The sequence below is a fragment of the Dendrobates tinctorius genome, unplaced genomic scaffold (genome assembly GCF_039654945.1).
Source record: "Dendrobates tinctorius isolate UK_male_01 unplaced genomic scaffold, ASM3965494v1 ptg000022l, whole genome shotgun sequence".
Classification (NCBI taxonomy): Eukaryota; Metazoa; Chordata; class Amphibia; order Anura; family Dendrobatidae; genus Dendrobates; species Dendrobates tinctorius.
Window position 1 is genome coordinate 107,353,949 of NW_027361690.1, and position 18,830 is coordinate 107,372,778.

Genomic DNA, 18,830 nt, shown 5'->3' on the forward strand with positions numbered 1-18,830 from the left:
TCTTATTCAGGAGTCTAAGATAAAAAGACTCTTCATTGCTTCAACCCCACAGTAAACCATAATTCTGTGCGACCCTTAAAATGCCTCTGAGTTTCGAAAACTAAGGTTCCGTTTCCTAAATCACCGCAACTTCTGTACGCCATTTCTTCTCGGCGGGTTTTATGATACTTCAGCATATCACTTCCCTTTTTATATACTGTGCTGTTATAAAGTAATGGTTCTTTCATCTGCATTTTATCTCTAGGTTGTAAATTTTAATAGTTACTTAGGTCTACGGCTCTCATGGAACTTTTAGCAGTGTATGAATTGGATACACCATAAAGATTAATGCCTAAGAATTTACATTGTTATAACGCCTCTCTCACTTTTCATGGCACCCTGAAGTTCCATTTTATGTTTGGAAATAGGATAGATTTCAACTTATAAAGGTACATGGGAAAAAACAAATATCTGGATACCATGCGCTTTATTGGAAGAGAGTCAAGGATACCTTCTCAATGGTGTTACCAACGTTTCTGGTGGGATAAGGCTTTTTCAGAGGACATTGTTTCGCCACTGTATATTTGAACTGTGATTGAGGCAAATACTAAAGAAAATTAATAAAAGTGATTGGATTGTCCGGTTTACAAAACTAATTTTGTAATAACTTATTTAGAAGTCATCTTCATTTCTTGGCATTGTGAAGAGAAGCTCTATCACCTCTTAGCCACATCAGAGAGTGATTACAAAGAGCGACGCCGACTGTGGAGGACGTGTCCTGTCCTACAATATACAGTCGACTGATTCATACTGGCACTAGGCGATTCCTAATTTCCCCTATGACCTTTAGTTGGATAGCTTGTATTTTGTTTAAAATACTATTTAGGAGAACCAGAGAGATCATGGTAATATCGGATTATACTAAATAATAAATAAGTAAATGAATTAATGTTTAGTTCTATTAACTTATAGTGATAGACGAATCTAAAAAAAAAACTGCAACATTTTTTTTTCAAGCCATTGAAATAAGTATAATTTATGATTTATTAGGAACGATTTATATTATTTTTAATCTACATATCTGTAATAGGAAAACACATGCTGTGCTAATACTGCAAATATATAGTCAACGGATGGACACATATAGCACAAGCGTCACACACCCTAAATTCCAACATCCTGGAAAAGAAAGACCCATCCTCAAGTTCCATAGATTAGATTATATCTATCTATCCATCCATCTATCATCTACAGTATGTCTATCTATCTATCATGTATCTATCGACTATTATCTATCTATCATCTATCTATCTCTCATCTATCTATTGACTATCTATCTATTATGTATCTATCGACTATTATCTATCTATCTATGTATCTATCTATCATCTTTCTATCTTTTGACTATTATCTATCTGACTATCTATCAAGCTATCATCTATTATCTAACTATCTATCATGTATCTATCTATTTTCTAGCCTTTCAGTCTGGGAGAGTCATAAGTGATATAAATGGTTAGGGTCCATTCACAATGGCCAATTTTAGCGATAAGTATCATAATTTCATAAATATAGTCTATATAGCAGTAATTTATATATTCAAAATTTGCATATTTTATAGCACATTAGAGTTCTGCTGTATTCTTTGGATGGTATCTATCTACTATATCTTATCTATCTATCTATCTATCTATCTATCTATCTATCTATCTATCTATAGAGGGGAAAAAAGTATTTAGTCAGCCACCAATTGTGCAAATTCTCCCACTTAACAAGATGATAGAGGCCTGTAATTGACATCATAGGTAGACCACAACTATGAGAGTCAAAATGAGAAAACAAATTCAGAAAATCACCTTGTCTGATGTGACAAGATTAATAAATATAATCCACCTGTGTGTAATCAAGTCTCCATATAAATGCACCTGCTCTGTGATAGTCTCAGGGTTCTGTTTGAAGCAGAGAGCATCATGAAGACCAAGGAACACAACAGGCAGGTCCCTGATACTGTTGTGGAGAAGTTTAAAGCCGGATTTGGATACAAAATGAATTCCAAAATTTTAAAACATCCCAAGGAGCACTGTGCAAGTGATCATATTGAAATGGAAGGAGTATCATACCACTGCAAATCAACCAAGACCCGGCTGTCCCTCTAAACTTTCATCTCAAACAAGGAGAAGACTGATCAGATATGCAGCCGAGACCAATGATCACTCTGGATGAACTGCAGAGAACTACAGCTGAGGTAGGACAGTCTGTCCATAGGACAATAATCAGTCGTACACTGCACAAATCTGGCCTTTATAGAAGAGTGGCAAGAAGAAAGCCTTTTCTCAAAGATATCCATAAAAAGTTTTGTTTAAAGTTTGCAACAAGCCACCTGGGAGACAAACCAAACATGTGGAAGAAGGTGCTCTGGTCAGATGAAACCAAAATCAAACTTTTTGGCAACAATGCAAACGATATGTTTGGCCTAAAGGCAACACAGCTCATCACCCTGAACACACCATCCCCACTGTCATACATGGTGGTGGCAGCATCATGGTTTGGGCCTGTTTTTCTTTAGCAGGGACAGGAAAGATGGTTAAAATTGATGGGAGGATGGATGGAGCCAAATACAAGACCATTCTTGAAGAAAACCTTTTGTAGTCTGCAAAAGACCTGAGAATGGGACGGAGATTTGTCTTCCAACAAGACAATGATCCCAAACATAAAGCAAAATCTACAATGGAATGGTTCACAAATAAACATATCCAGGTGTTAGAATGGGCAAGGCAAAGTCCAGACATGAATCCAATCAAGAATCTGTGGAAAGAGCTGAAAACTGCTGTTTACAAACGATCTCCATCAAACCTCACTGAGCTCGAGCTGTTTGCCAAGGAAGAATAAGCAAGAATTTCAGTCTCTCGATGTACAAAACTGATAGAGACATACCCCAAGCGACTTGCAGCTGTAATCGCAGCAAAAGGTGGAATAACAAAGTATTAAGTTAAAGGGGCCGAATAATATTGCACGCCCCACTTTTCAGTTATTGAATTTCCACAAAAATTTAAAATAACCAATAAATTTCAGTCAACTTCAAAATTGTTTTCCACTTGTTGTTGTTTCTTCACCAAAAATTTACATTTGGTATCTTTATGTTTGAAGCATGATATGTGGGAAAAGGTTGAAAAGTTCCAGGGGGCCGAATACTTACGCAAGGCACTATATTTATCTGTATCCATATATTTCTATCTCCATATCTATCTATCTTTCTATTATCTATCTATCTTTCTATCTATTATCTATCTAATAGATATGTTGCATGTATGTAAATTAGGCTGTACCTACATAAATCACTGCTCTCCACCATGCAATTGCTTAACAAAAGCTCGACTGTCGATGAGTCAAAATGTTGCACATTAGCGAATAAAACTTTTTTTTGTATTTCAACTATCTGGAGTGCTGCCTATATTTTCGTATTTTCCTAGCTATATCTTCATCTGTCTAAAGGTGTATGCATGTAATGAATCAGTCTCTTACATCCTGTATCCCTTGTTTTCAACTATATGTAAGCCTTTGTCCTTGTCCTTCACACAATGTGGCATATTTAACTAGCTAAATGCACCAAATTTCTTGTGTAATTGGCACCAACAGCACTTTTTCATGATTTGCACCATATTTATTATGTGTTGTAGACACTTTTTACGACTAAGGGATGTAGCCTTATTGAAAGTGGGGTGACCTGCTGAGAAAGGGGGCACAGCTTCACATGACACAATGTTCCAAAAATGCTATGGAGCACATTTTAGGCCCAAAGTAAGCCAACCAATAGGTGGCATAAACTCATGCCTTGATTCATCAGGACCGGCAGTGGCATGCTGAAATTAGAAACCCCTGATATTAAGGAAGTTTAATGAATTGGAAGTGTTTGACAAGTGACAGGCACCCCTGTGTGTACCTCTCCAGAAATATTACTCCAGTTGGAGACTGCAGTAAGATTTGTGGCAAAAAGCATGAAACAGCTAGTCATAAATTTGATGATCGAAGTTTGGCATTCCCCAGCTTGGCTATTTTCTGTGAAGATGGGTGGAAATAGTGTGAGAACGCCAAAAATCGCAAGATTTTTAGCCCTGCCTCTTCTGGATGGTCTGTTTCTCCACTCTTCCTCCAGACTCTGGGACCTTGATTTCCAAGGACTAGTGTGAAGTTTCCACAATCAGTGATGGTTTGGGGAGCCATGTCATCTGCTGGTGTAGATCCACTGTGTTTCATCAAGACCAAAAGTCAGCACAGCCGTCTTACCAGGAAATTTTAGAGCACTTCATGCTTCCCTCTGCCGACAAGCTTTTTGGAAAAGGAAATTTCATTCTCCAGCAGGACATGGCCCCTGTCCACACTGCCAAAATTACCAATACCTGGTTTACAAACAACAATATCACTGTGCTTCATTGGCCAGCAAACTCGCCTGACCTTAACCCCATAGATAATCTATGGGATATTGTCAAGAAGAAGATGAGAGACACCAGACCCCACAATGCAGACGAGCTGAAGGTTGCCATCAAATCAACCTGGGCTTCCATAGCACCTCAGCAGTGCCACAGACTGATCTCCTCCATGTCACACCAAATTGATGCAGTAATTGATGCAAAAGGAGCCCCGACCAAGTATTGTGTGCACTTACTGAACATACATTTCAGTAGGCCAACATTTTGGATTTTAAAATCATTTTTCAAGCTGGTGTTATAAAGTATTCTAATTTACTGAGAAGACGTTTGGGTTTTCATTGGCTGTAAGCCATAATCCTCAACATTAACAGAAATAAACATGTGAACGAGATCACTCTGATTGTAATGACTCTATATAATATATGAGTTTCACATTTTGTATTGAAGAACTGAAATAAATTAACTTTTTGATGATATTCTAGTTTACTAAGATGCACCTGTATGTCTTTCTTGGATCCATAGTTGTAATGTATAGGCACTCTACCAAAAATACCCCAATTTGAGTGCTACATTTGATCCAAGCATCTAATACTATAAGACTCTGTCTCCCATACTTGTCCTGTACTCTTAGATCTGCTGACATCATCAGTCTGCAACTTTCAGGGATGGGATACTTCTGGCATCAGACACAGATGGACTCCGGAGTCTTTAATAATCATTACTGCTGTTCATCTGATATCCTTCCAGCAGCACTAAATGCATTAGCTATTAATCAATGAGTATTAAGTAAAAAAAAGTCTAGATTGTTGTTCACCAAGTCTGCGGCACGTCAAGAGAGAAAAGATCTATAGCAGCAAAGACAAATGGTTCTCGTACCTGACATGCAGTAAATGGTTTGATCCTCCAGAGGAAAGGAGGGATGTCGAGAACAGAAATCTGGATGCTGAAGGTATTCCCCTTGAAATGAAGCAACTTTGGTTCTTCCAGCAGCTGTCCACCTTGATGCCTCTCATCAGAAAGCACTTCCTGCAACAGGAACAGGAGAAATCAATAAGAGGACGAACCCACTGGGCTTTATAAGGTGCCTGAGTGGCATTTGGTATAATGTCATCTTCCTTACCAAGCAATATGAAAATGATCATAAAATGGTTAGAAAGACAAAAGACCGATGCTATTAGTGTCAGGTACGGCCGCATTTTTCTCCGGTTGTCTTTTTGCTGTAATGGAATGCCGGCAGAATTCTAATAACCGTCTCATGTATCGCCGGTACGCCCCCGGCCCCTGCAGCGCTGACTAACTCAGGTAATGGCTGCTGATATACTTCACAGCAGATTGCTTTATAGGAGGATATGTAGCAGAGACAAACTTGTTATTAACAGTCCGGGTCTGCTGGTCCCTCTGGATAGTACAATGCTAAATGATATATCAGAGTCATCTCTAGATGCCCCTTTACACAATCATCCAAAAAAGACTTGTCCCAAATCACTGGCCTCAGTAATCATGAGAGCCATCAAATGAGCACTCATCGTTGTCGATTATTCGTCTCCTCATGTAAACAAGGGATTTGCTGCCGCCAGCAAGCAAACTGTATGGGGACCAGTGATCACATTAACAATCATTCACCCCCATACAGTTTCCATCCATCTACGCAAATGGGCTTTAAATGAGCGTCAATCAACGTGTTATCGGCACTTGTTATGGGTAGACCTGTGTAATCCAACCATAGGTTGCTTTTACATTGTGTTCCGACACTCGTTAGGTGCCCCGTCGGGTTTTATGTCTGCACTCCCTGCAAAAAGGATAAGGACCTATGCACCAACGAGGTCTTAGACTCCAATAGTGAAGACACAGTGAACGTGCGCTCTGCCGTGCATCATTTTCAGGGGTATATGCCTACTGGAGGCAGACACCTAGACACAGTCTACTACATCTGGGCGTCCACCTCCACTAGGCGTATATTCCCGAAAACGATGTATGGCAGAGCGAATGTTCGCTGTGTCTGCACCATTATGATCTATGGCCTCATTGGCACAAACATTAGAATCCAATTTTACAGGAGGTTCAGACATAAGCACCGACAGGGCCACCAATCATCTTTCAGAATGCAATGTGGGAGCACCCTTAACAATTTGTTACCTGAAATACAGATTATAGCTCCCTATTCACATCCAAGGGAGGGTACGAATGTTGGAATAAGGCTCAGCTACTTACAATCACTGCTCTGCACCACTTGACCACATTTAAAAGGTACAATCCCAGTTGAGTGTGCATTTCAACAACCAATATACCATCAAGTGACTGAATTTTGGGGTTGCAGATGGGTTACCAAGGCAGCCAAGAGTCTACTGAAGACCATTTTAGCACACCAACAGTATGAAGCTGGGCCTTCATAGGAGGGTGTATATTTGTAACTAAGTACTATGTATGTCATAGAAACCTTAGCAGGCTCTAGGAGGACAACAGGAAAATGTAAAAAGCAATAGAAAATATTATATAATTTGAAAAAGTACGGTACGTAAAAAGTATATAATATAAACGTGAATATAATAGTATGTATACCTAATATATATATATATATATATATATATATAAATATTATTATTTATGTATATAGCACCATTGGTTCCATGGTGCTGTACATGAGAAGGGGTTACATACAAATTACAGACATCACTTACAGTAAGCAAACTAACAATCACAGACTGATACAGAGGGGAGAGGACCCTGCCCTTTCGGGCATACATTCTACAGGATGCATATATATATTTATATTGCTTAAAAAAATAAAGGAAACACAAACAGCCTACTGCAAATGGAATAGTGTTCCCTTTATTTTTTTGAGCAGTATATATATATATATATATATATATATATATATACACACACACACATATACATATACACACACACACACTGTATATATGCTGTAACTTTTTTTTGATATATAGTTACATGGGTTGAAAAGAGTGCCTCAGGAAAAAAAAAGTGAAAATAGTCCATGAACTTCAACAAGTATATACAGTTGTGGCCAAAAGTATTGACACCCCTGCAATTCTGTCAGATAATACTCAGTTTCTTCCTGAAAATGATTGCAAACACAAATTCTTTGGTATTATTATCTTCATTTAATTTGTCTTAAATAAAAAACACAAAAAGAATTGTCCTAAAGCCAAATTGGATGTAATTCCACACTAAACATAAAAAAGAGGGTGGACAGAAGTATTGGCACTGTTCGAAAAATCATGTGATGCTTCTCTAATTTGTGTAATTAACAGCACCTGTAACTTACCTGTGGCACCTAACAGGTGTTGGCAATAACTAAATCACACTTGCAGCCAGTTGACATGGATTAAAGTTGACTCAACCTCTGTCCTGTGTCCTTGTGTGTACCACATTGAGCATGGAGAAAAGAAAGAAGACCAAAGAACTGTCTGAGGACTTGAGAACCAAATTGCGAGGAAGCATGAGCAATCTCAAGGCTACAAGTCCATCTCCAAAGACCTGAATGTTCCTGTGTCTACCGTGCGCAGTGTCATCAAGAAGTTTAAAGCCCATGGCACTGTGGTTGTGGCTAACCTCCCTAGATGTGGACGGAAAAGAAAAATTGACAAGAGATTTCAACGCAAGATTGTGCTGATGTTGGATAAAGAACCCCGACTAACATCCAAACAAGTTCAAGCTGCCCTGCAGTCCGAGGGTACAACAGTGTCAACCCGTACTATCCGTCGGCGTCTGAATGAAAGGGGACTGTATGGTAGGAGACCGAGGAAGACCCCACTTCTTACCCCGAGACATAAAAAAGCCAGGCTGGAGTTTGCCAAAACTTACCTGAAAAAGCCTAAAACGTTTTGGAAGAATGTTCTCTGGTCAGATGAGACAAAAGTAGAGCTTTTTGGGCAAAGGCATCAACATAGAGTTTACAGGAGAAAAAAGAGGCATGAAAAGAACATGGTCCCTACAGTCAAACATGGCGGAGGTACCCTGATGTTTTGGGGTTGTTCTGCTGCCTCCGGCACTGGACTGCTTGACCGTGTGCACGGCATTATGAAGTCAGAAGACTACCAACAAATTTTGCAGCATAATGTAGGGCCCAGTGTGACAAAGCTGGGTCTCCCTCAGAGGTCATGGGTCTTGCAGCAGGACAATGACCCAAAACACACTTCAAAAAGCACTAGAAAATGGTTTGAGAGAAAGCACTGGAGACTTCTAAGGTGGCCAGCAATGAGTCCAGACCTGAATCCCATAGAACACCTGTGGAGAGATCTAAAAATGGCAGTTTGGAGAAGGCACCCTTCAAATATCAGGGACCTGGAGCAGTTTGCCAAAGAAGAATGGTCTAAAATTCCAGCAGAGCATTGTAAGAAACTCATTGATGGTTACTGGAAACGGTTGGTCGCAGTTATTTTGGCTAAAGGTTGTGCAACCAAGTATTAGGCTGAGGGTGCCAATACTTTTGTCTGGCCCATTTTTGGAGTTTTGTGTGAAATGATCAATGTTTTGCGTTTTGCTTCATTCTCTTTTGTGTTTTTTAATTTAAGACAATTTAAATGAAGATAATAATACCAAAGAATTTGTGTTTTGCAATCATTTTCAGGAAGAAACTGAGTATTATCTGACAGAATTGCAGGGGTGTCAATACTTTTGGCCACAATTGTATTTATATATTTACTACCATTGAATTACATAATAGCTTAAATCATCCTCCTTTATCCCTTTACACTATTCAAAAATAAGGAAATTAATCATATTTAATTTTAGTAATAATATTTAAAATATAGGCATATTTGTATAAATATTTCAGCATCTGTAAAAGTTTGACTGATTCAAACTTTTAATCAAAATATAAAATCAGAGAACCTATACGGGAAGCAATAGAAATAAAAAAAAGTTGAAATGCCAAAATTGCCTGTTCGGTCGCCGCACCTTCTTCGTTTACCCTGTCCAAAAAGAAGGAAAGGAAATAAAAATAGAATCATATTTGGTACTGCAGTGTCCGTAAAAGTCCGGTAAACACCGTAATGTAAGAAAAAAAAAAAATGATGGATCTTGCAAGAAGAGGAAAAAGTGCCGATATGAAAACTCACCGTGTGGTTAAAGGGTTAAAATAACCATTACCAAAAGTGATGTTGGCATTACTTACACTATATGATTCCATACTATGTATGAGAGGTGACGCACTTATGGTAGGGCTGAGATTTCAGTGTTGCAGAGATTGGCTTGTCATTCGATACAGTTTAGGATAGAAGAATGTGTTATCTGTGGTCCTCAATGGCAGTGGAGCTAAACCTCCCGGGGTCTAATAAATCGGAGAAGGTACAAAAGCTGCAGTGAAATAACGCTCTTAGCTCTGCTCTGTCTGTCTCTTTTATATTATTCATTCCCACGCGAAAAAAATAATGTTGTAACCTAATCACAGCCCCATACCATTAAACTGATTTCTGCAAATTGTCTGAGGCAAGGGCTTACTATATCAGCGGAATGTCAGCATTGTATAGTTATTATAGAGCTACGGAAGCATTATCATAACCACAAAACTACAATGGAAATTGTAGCATTAAAGGGAATCTGTCAGCAAGTTTTTGCTATGTAAACCGACAACAGCATGATGTAGGGGCAGAGAGTGTGATTCCAGCGATGTGTCACTTATGAGGCTGTGCGTTGTTGATGTAAAATGCTGACCAAACACTGAACGTGGCCTTACATTGTTTACCGTACAGGTTAAATAGCTTAATATTTTGATAGATCACATCTTTATGGCCACTGCAGTGCCAAATACACTTTTGTTTTCATTTTTATTTAATTTCCTTGTTTTCGGAAAGGGTAAATAGGGGAGGTGCTGTGATCGAATAAGGCAATTTTGACATTTCAGCTTTTATGATTTACAGTCTTTACCATTTAATTTTATATTTTTTTAAATGAAACTTATAGAGAAGCTGCAGTACCAATGCAAATATGGCTAGATTTGAAATATTTCTAATTTCCTTATTTGTGGATGGGTTATAGGAATAATGGGGGATTATTTAAACTTTTATGCAATTTAAAAACAGTTCTCTCATGAGAACCGGCCGCTGTGAACTGAGGTAACCTTACTGACATCACCTCAGTTCACAGCAGCCAGGTTTCAGAGCGCAGCAACTGCTGCTCCAGTCTATGGAGCTGCATATTCTGAATGGGGCACCAAAAAATTGGATGAAGAAGACAAGAATAGTTGCGGGACCCCCATTTGGATTACAACAGACCCTGTGGATTAATATTTTTTTTTAAATAAATGGGGGAAAGAGAGAAATTGTGTGTTTTTGCAAGTCATTTTTTGTTCAGTGTGTTTTGTTTTCGCTTTACTTAATAGTTTAGTAATAGGATTGTCTGATTGATGCTTCTTGATTACTAAATCGTGGGCTTCATGTCAGCTAACATTACACAGCTGACATGAACCCCACAATCCCATTGCTCCAATTGCCAGCACACCTGGCCAATCAGAAAGAGCCAAGGCTCCTATTAAACTGGGAAGGTGACAATATTCAAGGCCCTTTCCCCCTATTATTAATAACCAGCTAAGGGAAAGCAAACAGCTGTGGGCTCATATTAATAAGCTAGAAATGCCCATAGTTATTGAGCCATTCCCAACCTGCAAATATCAGCATGCAGCCACCCCAGAAGTAGAGTCTCAATTGATGCACCAATTCTGGCGCCTAGCCTCAGCTCTTCCCGATTGCACTAGTAATTGGGATAATTGTTTTTGAAGTTAGAAATGGAGAGGTGTGTCAGACACCCCCATTACTATCCTTGTAGAAAAATAAACAAACACAGAAATGTTTTCTTATTTGAATAAAGACTCTCCCAGACTAGCCCTCATTCAACAATTTATTAATAAAATGATCCCACATAGTAATCCACATTCATCTTCATAGTCTCCGGCGCCAGTGGACTTCAGTAAAGCTATTCACAGGTGCCAGCTGATGAATACTCTCATCAGCATTGCCTGCTTTTGCTGCTGTCAGCAGCAGTAGTAGTCATCAGTAGTAGTAGTAGAAGTAATAGTAGTAGTAGTCATCATTCAGCTCCTGACCGTCGGTAGTCTTGTCACCGCCGGTCACAGCCACTGTGTGACAGAATGGGAACCTGCAGCTGTCAGTGATATCCAGGGGTTGTCACAAGTAGTGATGAGCGAATTTGTTTGGAAAATGATCTCCAAACATAAATTCGGCATGAATATGGCACATTCAGATTTGTGATCGCAAACCCGAGCAAAATTTTATAAAATCGGTAAAAATCGGTAACATTCAGTAAAAGTGCGGGAAAATATTTGTGCTGCCACAAAAATATTTTTAGCACTTTAGCAACAATAATGGTGGTGTATCATGAGCATTTGGCACGTGTTTGATGGGGGAGGGGGTTTCCAGAGCCCAGAGGTGCGGCGTTCTTATAAGCACAGCATAGCAGTCATTTTTTTCCCCTAACTTTATGTGTGCACATTGCGGCTAGCCAATCAGGGAGCAGGAAACACCCACAATGTCCTGACACAACGCCTTGTGTCATTGGCTGCTGAAATCACATGTCCCTCTTCATATACTGTATATAGCGGACATCTTATTTTAGCACCATTTTGACACTGTAACAGTGCAGAGAGGCTGCTCCTGACGCTGGTACTGTTAACAGCAAGATTTTAGCTATTTAGTTAGGCGGTTGTATATCAGTCAGATACTTTTGGTAGCTAGTGGCCAGTATGGCTATTAAATTTACCTTCCAGCACTTTTTTTTTTTTTTGCCATACTGAGGTCTAATTTACATGAAGCCAGTGAAAACATATTAAACAGCCTGCTGTATCCCACCTTGTCATTTAGTGCTCTGGTGATATAATACTGTCTGCAGACGTAATTCACATTAAAAAAATATATATAATGTTTCAGTTGCAAAGAGTTAGACAACCCGCTACATCACACTTTGGTCATTTGGTTGGGTTGAAATTAAGCTGTAGAGGCCTGATCCAGAGGCGACAAAAAATTCTTCTGTTATTACCTTCATACAGTATGGGACCTGTTTGTAGCATCTAGTCTATATATATATAAAATTGAATGTATGTGTGTATCACCAACCAATCACGACGCATCTTTCATTTCACCAGAGCTGTTTAAAAGAAGCTGAGTTGTGATTGGTTGCTATGAGCAACAGTTTTCCTTGCATCCAATCACTAAGCATCTTTCATTGCACCAGAGCTGATTAAAAGAAGCTGAGCTGTGAATGGTGGCTATGAGCAACAGTTTTCCCACTCCATGACAACACCTCAGCAGACCGGGTGGGAGAAATCTAGCATCCCCGGGAACATTAGCTCCAAGCCATTGTCTGCTCCCCAGAAAGGAGCAGAGAGCACATGACAGAAATGAATCACCCCCTCCCGTGCCCATATACACATCACACATCCTCCATCCCATAGGCACATCTTCCCTCTTAAAGGGATCTCCGGTATGGAAGTTAGGGCAAATCCCTCAGCGCTCTGATTCTGACCCCAGGCTTCTATTAAAGGTATCATTGGTATGGAAATCAGGGCAAATCCATCCAGCATTTTGTTTTTGACCCCAGGCCTCTCTTAAAGGGATCCCCAGTATGGAAGTTAGGACCATTCCACTCAGCTATGTGGTTCTGACCACAGGGTCTCTTAAAGGGATCATTGGTATGGAAGTTAGGGCAATTCAACTAAGTGCTCTGGTTCTGACCCCAGGCTTCTCTTAAAGGGATCCCCGGTATGGAAGTTAGGACCATTTCATTCAGCTCTGTGGTTCTGACCCCAGGGTCTTGTAAAGGGATCATTGGTATGGAAGTTAGGGCAATTCCACTAAGCGCTCTGGTTCTGACCCCAGCCCCTCTTAAAGGGATCCTCGGTACAGAAGTGAGGGCAAATCCACTCTGCGCTTTGGTACTGACCCCAGGCCTCTCTTAAAGGGATCTCCAGTATGGAAGTAAGGGCAAATCCCTCAGTGCTCTGATTCCGACCCCAGGCTTCTATTAAAAGGATCATTGGTATGGAAGTCAGGGCAAATCCATCCAGCACTTTGGTACTGATCCCAGGCCTCTCAAAGGGATCCCCGGTATGGAAGTTAGGGCAATTTCACTCAGCGTTCTGGTTCTGACCCCAAGGCTCTCGTAAAGGGATCCATGGTACGGAAGTCAGGGCAATTGCCTTCAAATGCTCTGGTACTGACCCCAGACTCTCTAAAAGGGATCTCCTGTATGGAAGTTTGGTCAAATCCCTCAGCGCTCTGATTCTGACCCCAGGATTCTATTAAAGGGATCATTGGTATGCAAGTCAGAGCAAATCCACTCTGCGCTCTGGTTCTAATCCCAGGCTCTCTTAAAGGGATCCAAAGTATGGAAGTTAGGGCAATTCCACTCAGCGCTGTGGTTCTGACACCAGGCCCCTCTTAAAGGGATCCCCGGTATGGAAGTGAGGGCAAATACACTCTGTGCTTTGGTACTGATCACAGGCCTTTTTTAAAGGGATCTCCAGTATAGAAGTTAGGAAAAATCCCTCAGCGCTCTGATTCTCACCCCAGGCTTCTGTTAAAGGGATCATTGGTATGAAAGTCAGGGCAAATCCACTCAGTGCTCTGGTTCTGATGCCAGGCCTCTCTTAAAGGGATCCCCAGTATGAAAGTTAGGATCATTCAACTCAGCGCTATGGTTCTGACCCCAGGCTGACGGGATGATGTGGGATATTAGGGGTAGTAGTCCGGTGACTCTGGCTGACGGGATGTTGTGGTATATTAGGGGTAGTAGTCCGGTAGCTCTGACGGGATGATGTGGGATATTAGGGGTAGTAGTTCGGTGGCTCTGGCTGATGGGACGATGTGGGATATTAGGGGTAGTTGTCCAGTAGCTCTGGCTGATGGGATGATGTGGAATATTGTAGTGAATGTGGCTATGAGGAGTGGGCGGGGTTCTACACTCAGCGTTATATATATATAGATATAATCATTATAATTTGCTAGAACTAACTGTAGTTAGTTACTATGCCCGGGCAGTGCCGGGTTCTTCAGCTAGTGTGTTATAGAGGCCTGATCCATAAGCCACAAAAAAGTGTTCTGCTATTAACGTCATACAATAAGGGACCTAACTTTAAAAAGAGTTTGTGAATTTGAGCAATGATTGTCTCTGCTGAACCTGCATCCAGGGAAGGCTGTGTCCGATAACAGTGTGAACCTGGTGGCAGCCCTATGGCGAGGCAAGTTCACACACATGCCTTGCATGGCTCACGTCCTCAATTTTGTGGTACAGCATTTTCTCATCCACTATCCTGGCCTGTATGAGCTGCTCCAGAAAGCATGTAAGCTGTGTGCTCCTTTCTGCTGTTCACACCCCTCTGCTCATCGACTTGTATTGATACAGAGGTCTTTGTCCATGCCAGTTAAAAGATTGATATGTGATGTGCTGACACAGTGGAATTCCACTCTACACATATTGCAGCGACTGTGGCAGGAGCAACGAGCCCTGATGCGGTGTGTCATGTTGCATAGGCTGGGCCAATGCAGTACGGACATGGCGCCGATCACGTTTACAGAGTGGGCACAGATTAAGGACCAGTGCACCCTTCTGCACAGTTTTGAAATGGCTACCAAGATGGTTAGCGCTGATGACACCGTCATCAGCATCACTCTTTTGGTCATCTATATGCTGGAGCAGACTATTAAAAGCCTGCAGGAGGAGATGGTGGTCCCAGAAGAAGAGGAGGAAGCAGAGAATGCTGCAGAAGGGATAATATTGTCTCTAAGTTCAAGACTGTCGCCACAGAGGCAGGTGTCAAGGGAGTGTGGATTACTGTGCTCGAGAGCGGTTGGTGATGGGTTTTGACCTCATGGTAGAGCCCGACATATAAGTGCCTTCTTGCTGCACTATCTACAACGTGATTCCCATATATTTATGAATAGGAATATTGCTGACTACTGGGTTGCTAGTTTATTAGATCCACGTTATAAAACCAAATTTTGCCAGATGATTCCCACCCTAGAGAGGGACCCGCGAATGCTGGAGTATTGAAACACGCTTTTACACAACCTTAAGACAGCTTTTCACCAAGACAGCAGTGAAGCACACAGTTCGTATCGCAGCTGTAGACTTCCAACCTCTGGCCTGTCAATTGGCCAAAGCCAAAACATTAGAAACAGCAGCAGCAGCAGTAGCAGTGGAAGTGGAAGAAGCAATTTCTGTGAGTCCTTTGTACTTTCTTTTTAGACCAACTCGTGCACCAGCACAACAGAGTCCAAGTCTTACAAGTGGTGAACGAATGGAGAGGATTGTGTAGGAGTATCTAGAACCAAATATCAGTACTCTCAAGGAGGGTTTGGACCCTTTCACATTTTGGTCTTCCAAAAGGGATGAGTGGCCTGAGCTTGCCTCACATGCCTTGGAGGTTTTATCGTGCCCGGCACCCAGCGTTCTCTCAGAACATGTCTTCAGCACTGCTGGTGGTGTCCTGACGGATAAGCGCATTTGTCTGTCCCCTGAAAGTGTAGACCGCCTAACTTTAATTAAGATGAATAAGTCATGGATCTCCAAGGACTTTTGCACCCCAATCACAGACTGTACAGACAAGGTGATATTGCAGTTTTTAGTGTGATGTATTAATGTCACGTAACTGCACTCTGTGATATCTTTAGTGTGGCTTCTGTGGCTGCTGCTGCTGATGTTAACATAAATTTGTGGAAATGTGAACAGTCATGGTTGGTCTACATCTGGTGGGTTAGCTGTAGTGGAAGACATGTTAGTCCCAATTATACTATTTCTATTGTCATGACAGTTATTCCACTTTGGTGGTGTCAGGCCCACATTTTTTAAAATGTGAACACTTTTGGGTTGATTGAGAACATAGTTGCTATTCAATAATAAAAAGAATCCTCTCAAATACAACTTGCCTAATAATTCTGCACCCAGTGTATTTCTACTGTGGTGAAACTGATGCCACTTCTGTGGTGTAAAACCCTCATTTTTTTTTAAATGTGAACACTTCTTGTAGGGTGTCCATCTGCTACATTAGGTTTAGTGGAAGACCTGTCCGTCCCTATTATACTATTTCTACTGTGGTGAAATTGATGTCACTTTGGTGGTGTCTGACAATAATTTTTGGAAATGTGAACACTCCTGGTTGGGTACAAAGACGGGCTACTAGATTATTAAGGGCTGTATGATTTCCTCGATACACATAACATTGTGGGTTATAGTTACTTTAGTGACAAAATATACAATTGGTGAAGAAAATTTGAACTTGATGGACCTAGGACTTTTTTCAACTTATGTAACTATGCAGCTATAAAAGCATACATCATTGTCAGCTCATATCAAACTCACTAATACTAATCATTTCAAAGTCAGACCATCAGATAGCAATGCTTTGAGGTTTTGGTCAATAAATTATTGTACTTGAGGGTGTTGTGTTTCTGTCTGATTGCCTCTCATTGCTTGAGCCACTTGCTCCATGGTCCGGGTTAGACAGTAATTAAACTCATCGGCCTATGCTGTTACCGCCAGTCCATCTGCACTATAATACTATGAAGTAAGAAGTGGTAAAAAATGGTGCAAGTAGGTTTTGAGAGGGAACCCATGGAGGTGCAGACTGGGAGAATATGGTAATGGTCACCAGTAGGCACAACACGCGACAGAAGGAGGGCTATCGATGTGCAATATTGCTAGAAGATAGTGTTACACCATTGTCTGATGTCTTTATTTCTGCTTCTGGCGAATGCATTGCTGTGTGGATTTTGGGAGAAGGAGAAATACTGTGTGCACCACATCTACAAGCAAGGAGTCAATGCTGCCGCCAGCCAGGAGTCAATGCTAGCATTTTCCCCCAGAAACAAACATGTTCATCTCTACCTTAGAGGAAAGTTTCCTAACAACAGTTTTTAAAAAGCTTAATCTCCGATCTTCCCAAGAACTCCTTCTCACCTCGGCATTTGTGGATTCCTCACCCAGTTGCCTTCAAGACTTCCCCCATCCTCTGGAACTCTGTGCCCTAACATGTCCAATTATCCACCACATTTGGATCCTTCAGACGGTACCTTTAAACCTCTTTCTTCAAGAAAGCTGACAGCCAGCAATGACCATGCTGCCACCTCAACACCACCAGAGCAACTGCAACCCCTGACCTACTATATCCTTCCCCTTCATCTAGAATGTAAGCTTGCAAGGGTATGGTCCTCTTCCATCTGTACCAGTCTACCATTGTTAGGGCTGTTTACTGTCAATTATATCTGTATTTTATATATAACCCCTTCTCATGTACAGAAACATGGAAGCAATGGAGTAATATAAATAAATAACAATAATAATAATAATATTAATTAAAAGCGTTTCTTCTATTAAGAAAAGACTATTTCATGGCATATCAGGGAGAAAACCATCTGACAAAAATAAGCATTTGTTATGTGTCCATTCTCTTACGCAGAATTAGGCATCATATATTTATTATATTATCTTCTGTGAAAAGAAGCATGACATGCCCATGGGCATGCTTGCCATGTGTTGCCAACTCCGAGGTATAGCTCCAGCAATAAATGATTTGGCATCTGAAACAGTTTCTGCTTTTCAGAGTCGGCAAGCTGCAAAATTAAATTAGTTTTTCTGTGGCTTTTAAGAGAAAGCTGTCACTGTGAACCCTTATAATCTCTTGTTCTTCAGCAATAGATTTTTCAAAATCTTTCTAATGTAATTCTGAATTCGTGAAATGATAGTCAATGTAGGCCAACAATAAAAGAATATGCGTTTACCACTTAAATAAAATGCAAGGATCTGGCAAAAGTGTGTGATTTTCATCATAAACCTGAATTATGGTTCCATGAATCAAAAATATTGAAAAGGAAAAATAAACTTTTACAACAAATTATTTTATTGAAGATTAAAAAAACGTGTAGTCAGCTTACCGGTCTGTAGTTAAATCCCCCAGCCTGCCAACGCCAAGCACGGATTGTGGTGAGCATCCACATCAAATAGGAGAAGGGAAAAAAAAACTGTGCTCCAGCTCAGGACAAAGGCGGCTGCAGCTTACAAAATTTTATTGGACAACTTGAAAATATATAAGTGCTTTAAAAAATATGTGCATAGCAATCACCGAGCACACCAGTAGGAATGATCTACGCGTTTCAACTAAACAGATCATGAGTAAGACTGTTTAGTTGAAACGCGTAGATCGTTCCTATTGGTGTGCTCGGTGTTTGCTATGCACATATTTTTTTCCCTTAAAATTATTTTATTGTTATATTGTCATCAATTGGGGTTTCTAGTCTTCTGCTTCCTTCCCAGTATGTTTTTAGGAATATTTAACCCCTTTACCTCCAAGGGTGGTTTGCACGTTAATGACCAGGCCAATTTTTACAATTCTGACCACTGTCCCTTTATGAGGTAATAACTCTGGAAAGCTTCCATGGATCCCGTTGATTC

General features: G+C 40.6%; 1 protein-coding gene across 3 annotated transcripts in view; it reads right to left on the reverse strand.

Annotated features, from left to right (window-relative positions):
• UNC5D (unc-5 netrin receptor D) overlaps positions 1–18,830 on the reverse strand; it is a 941,164-nt gene that overhangs the window by 98,380 nt on the left and 823,954 nt on the right. For all 3 annotated transcript variants that reach the window (XM_073569039.1, XM_073569040.1, XM_073569041.1), the window contains one exon: positions 5,283–5,432. In XM_073569039.1, the coding sequence (XP_073425140.1) occupies positions 5,283–5,432 (150 nt within the window). The remainder of the gene's footprint in view (positions 1–5,282; positions 5,433–18,830) is intronic.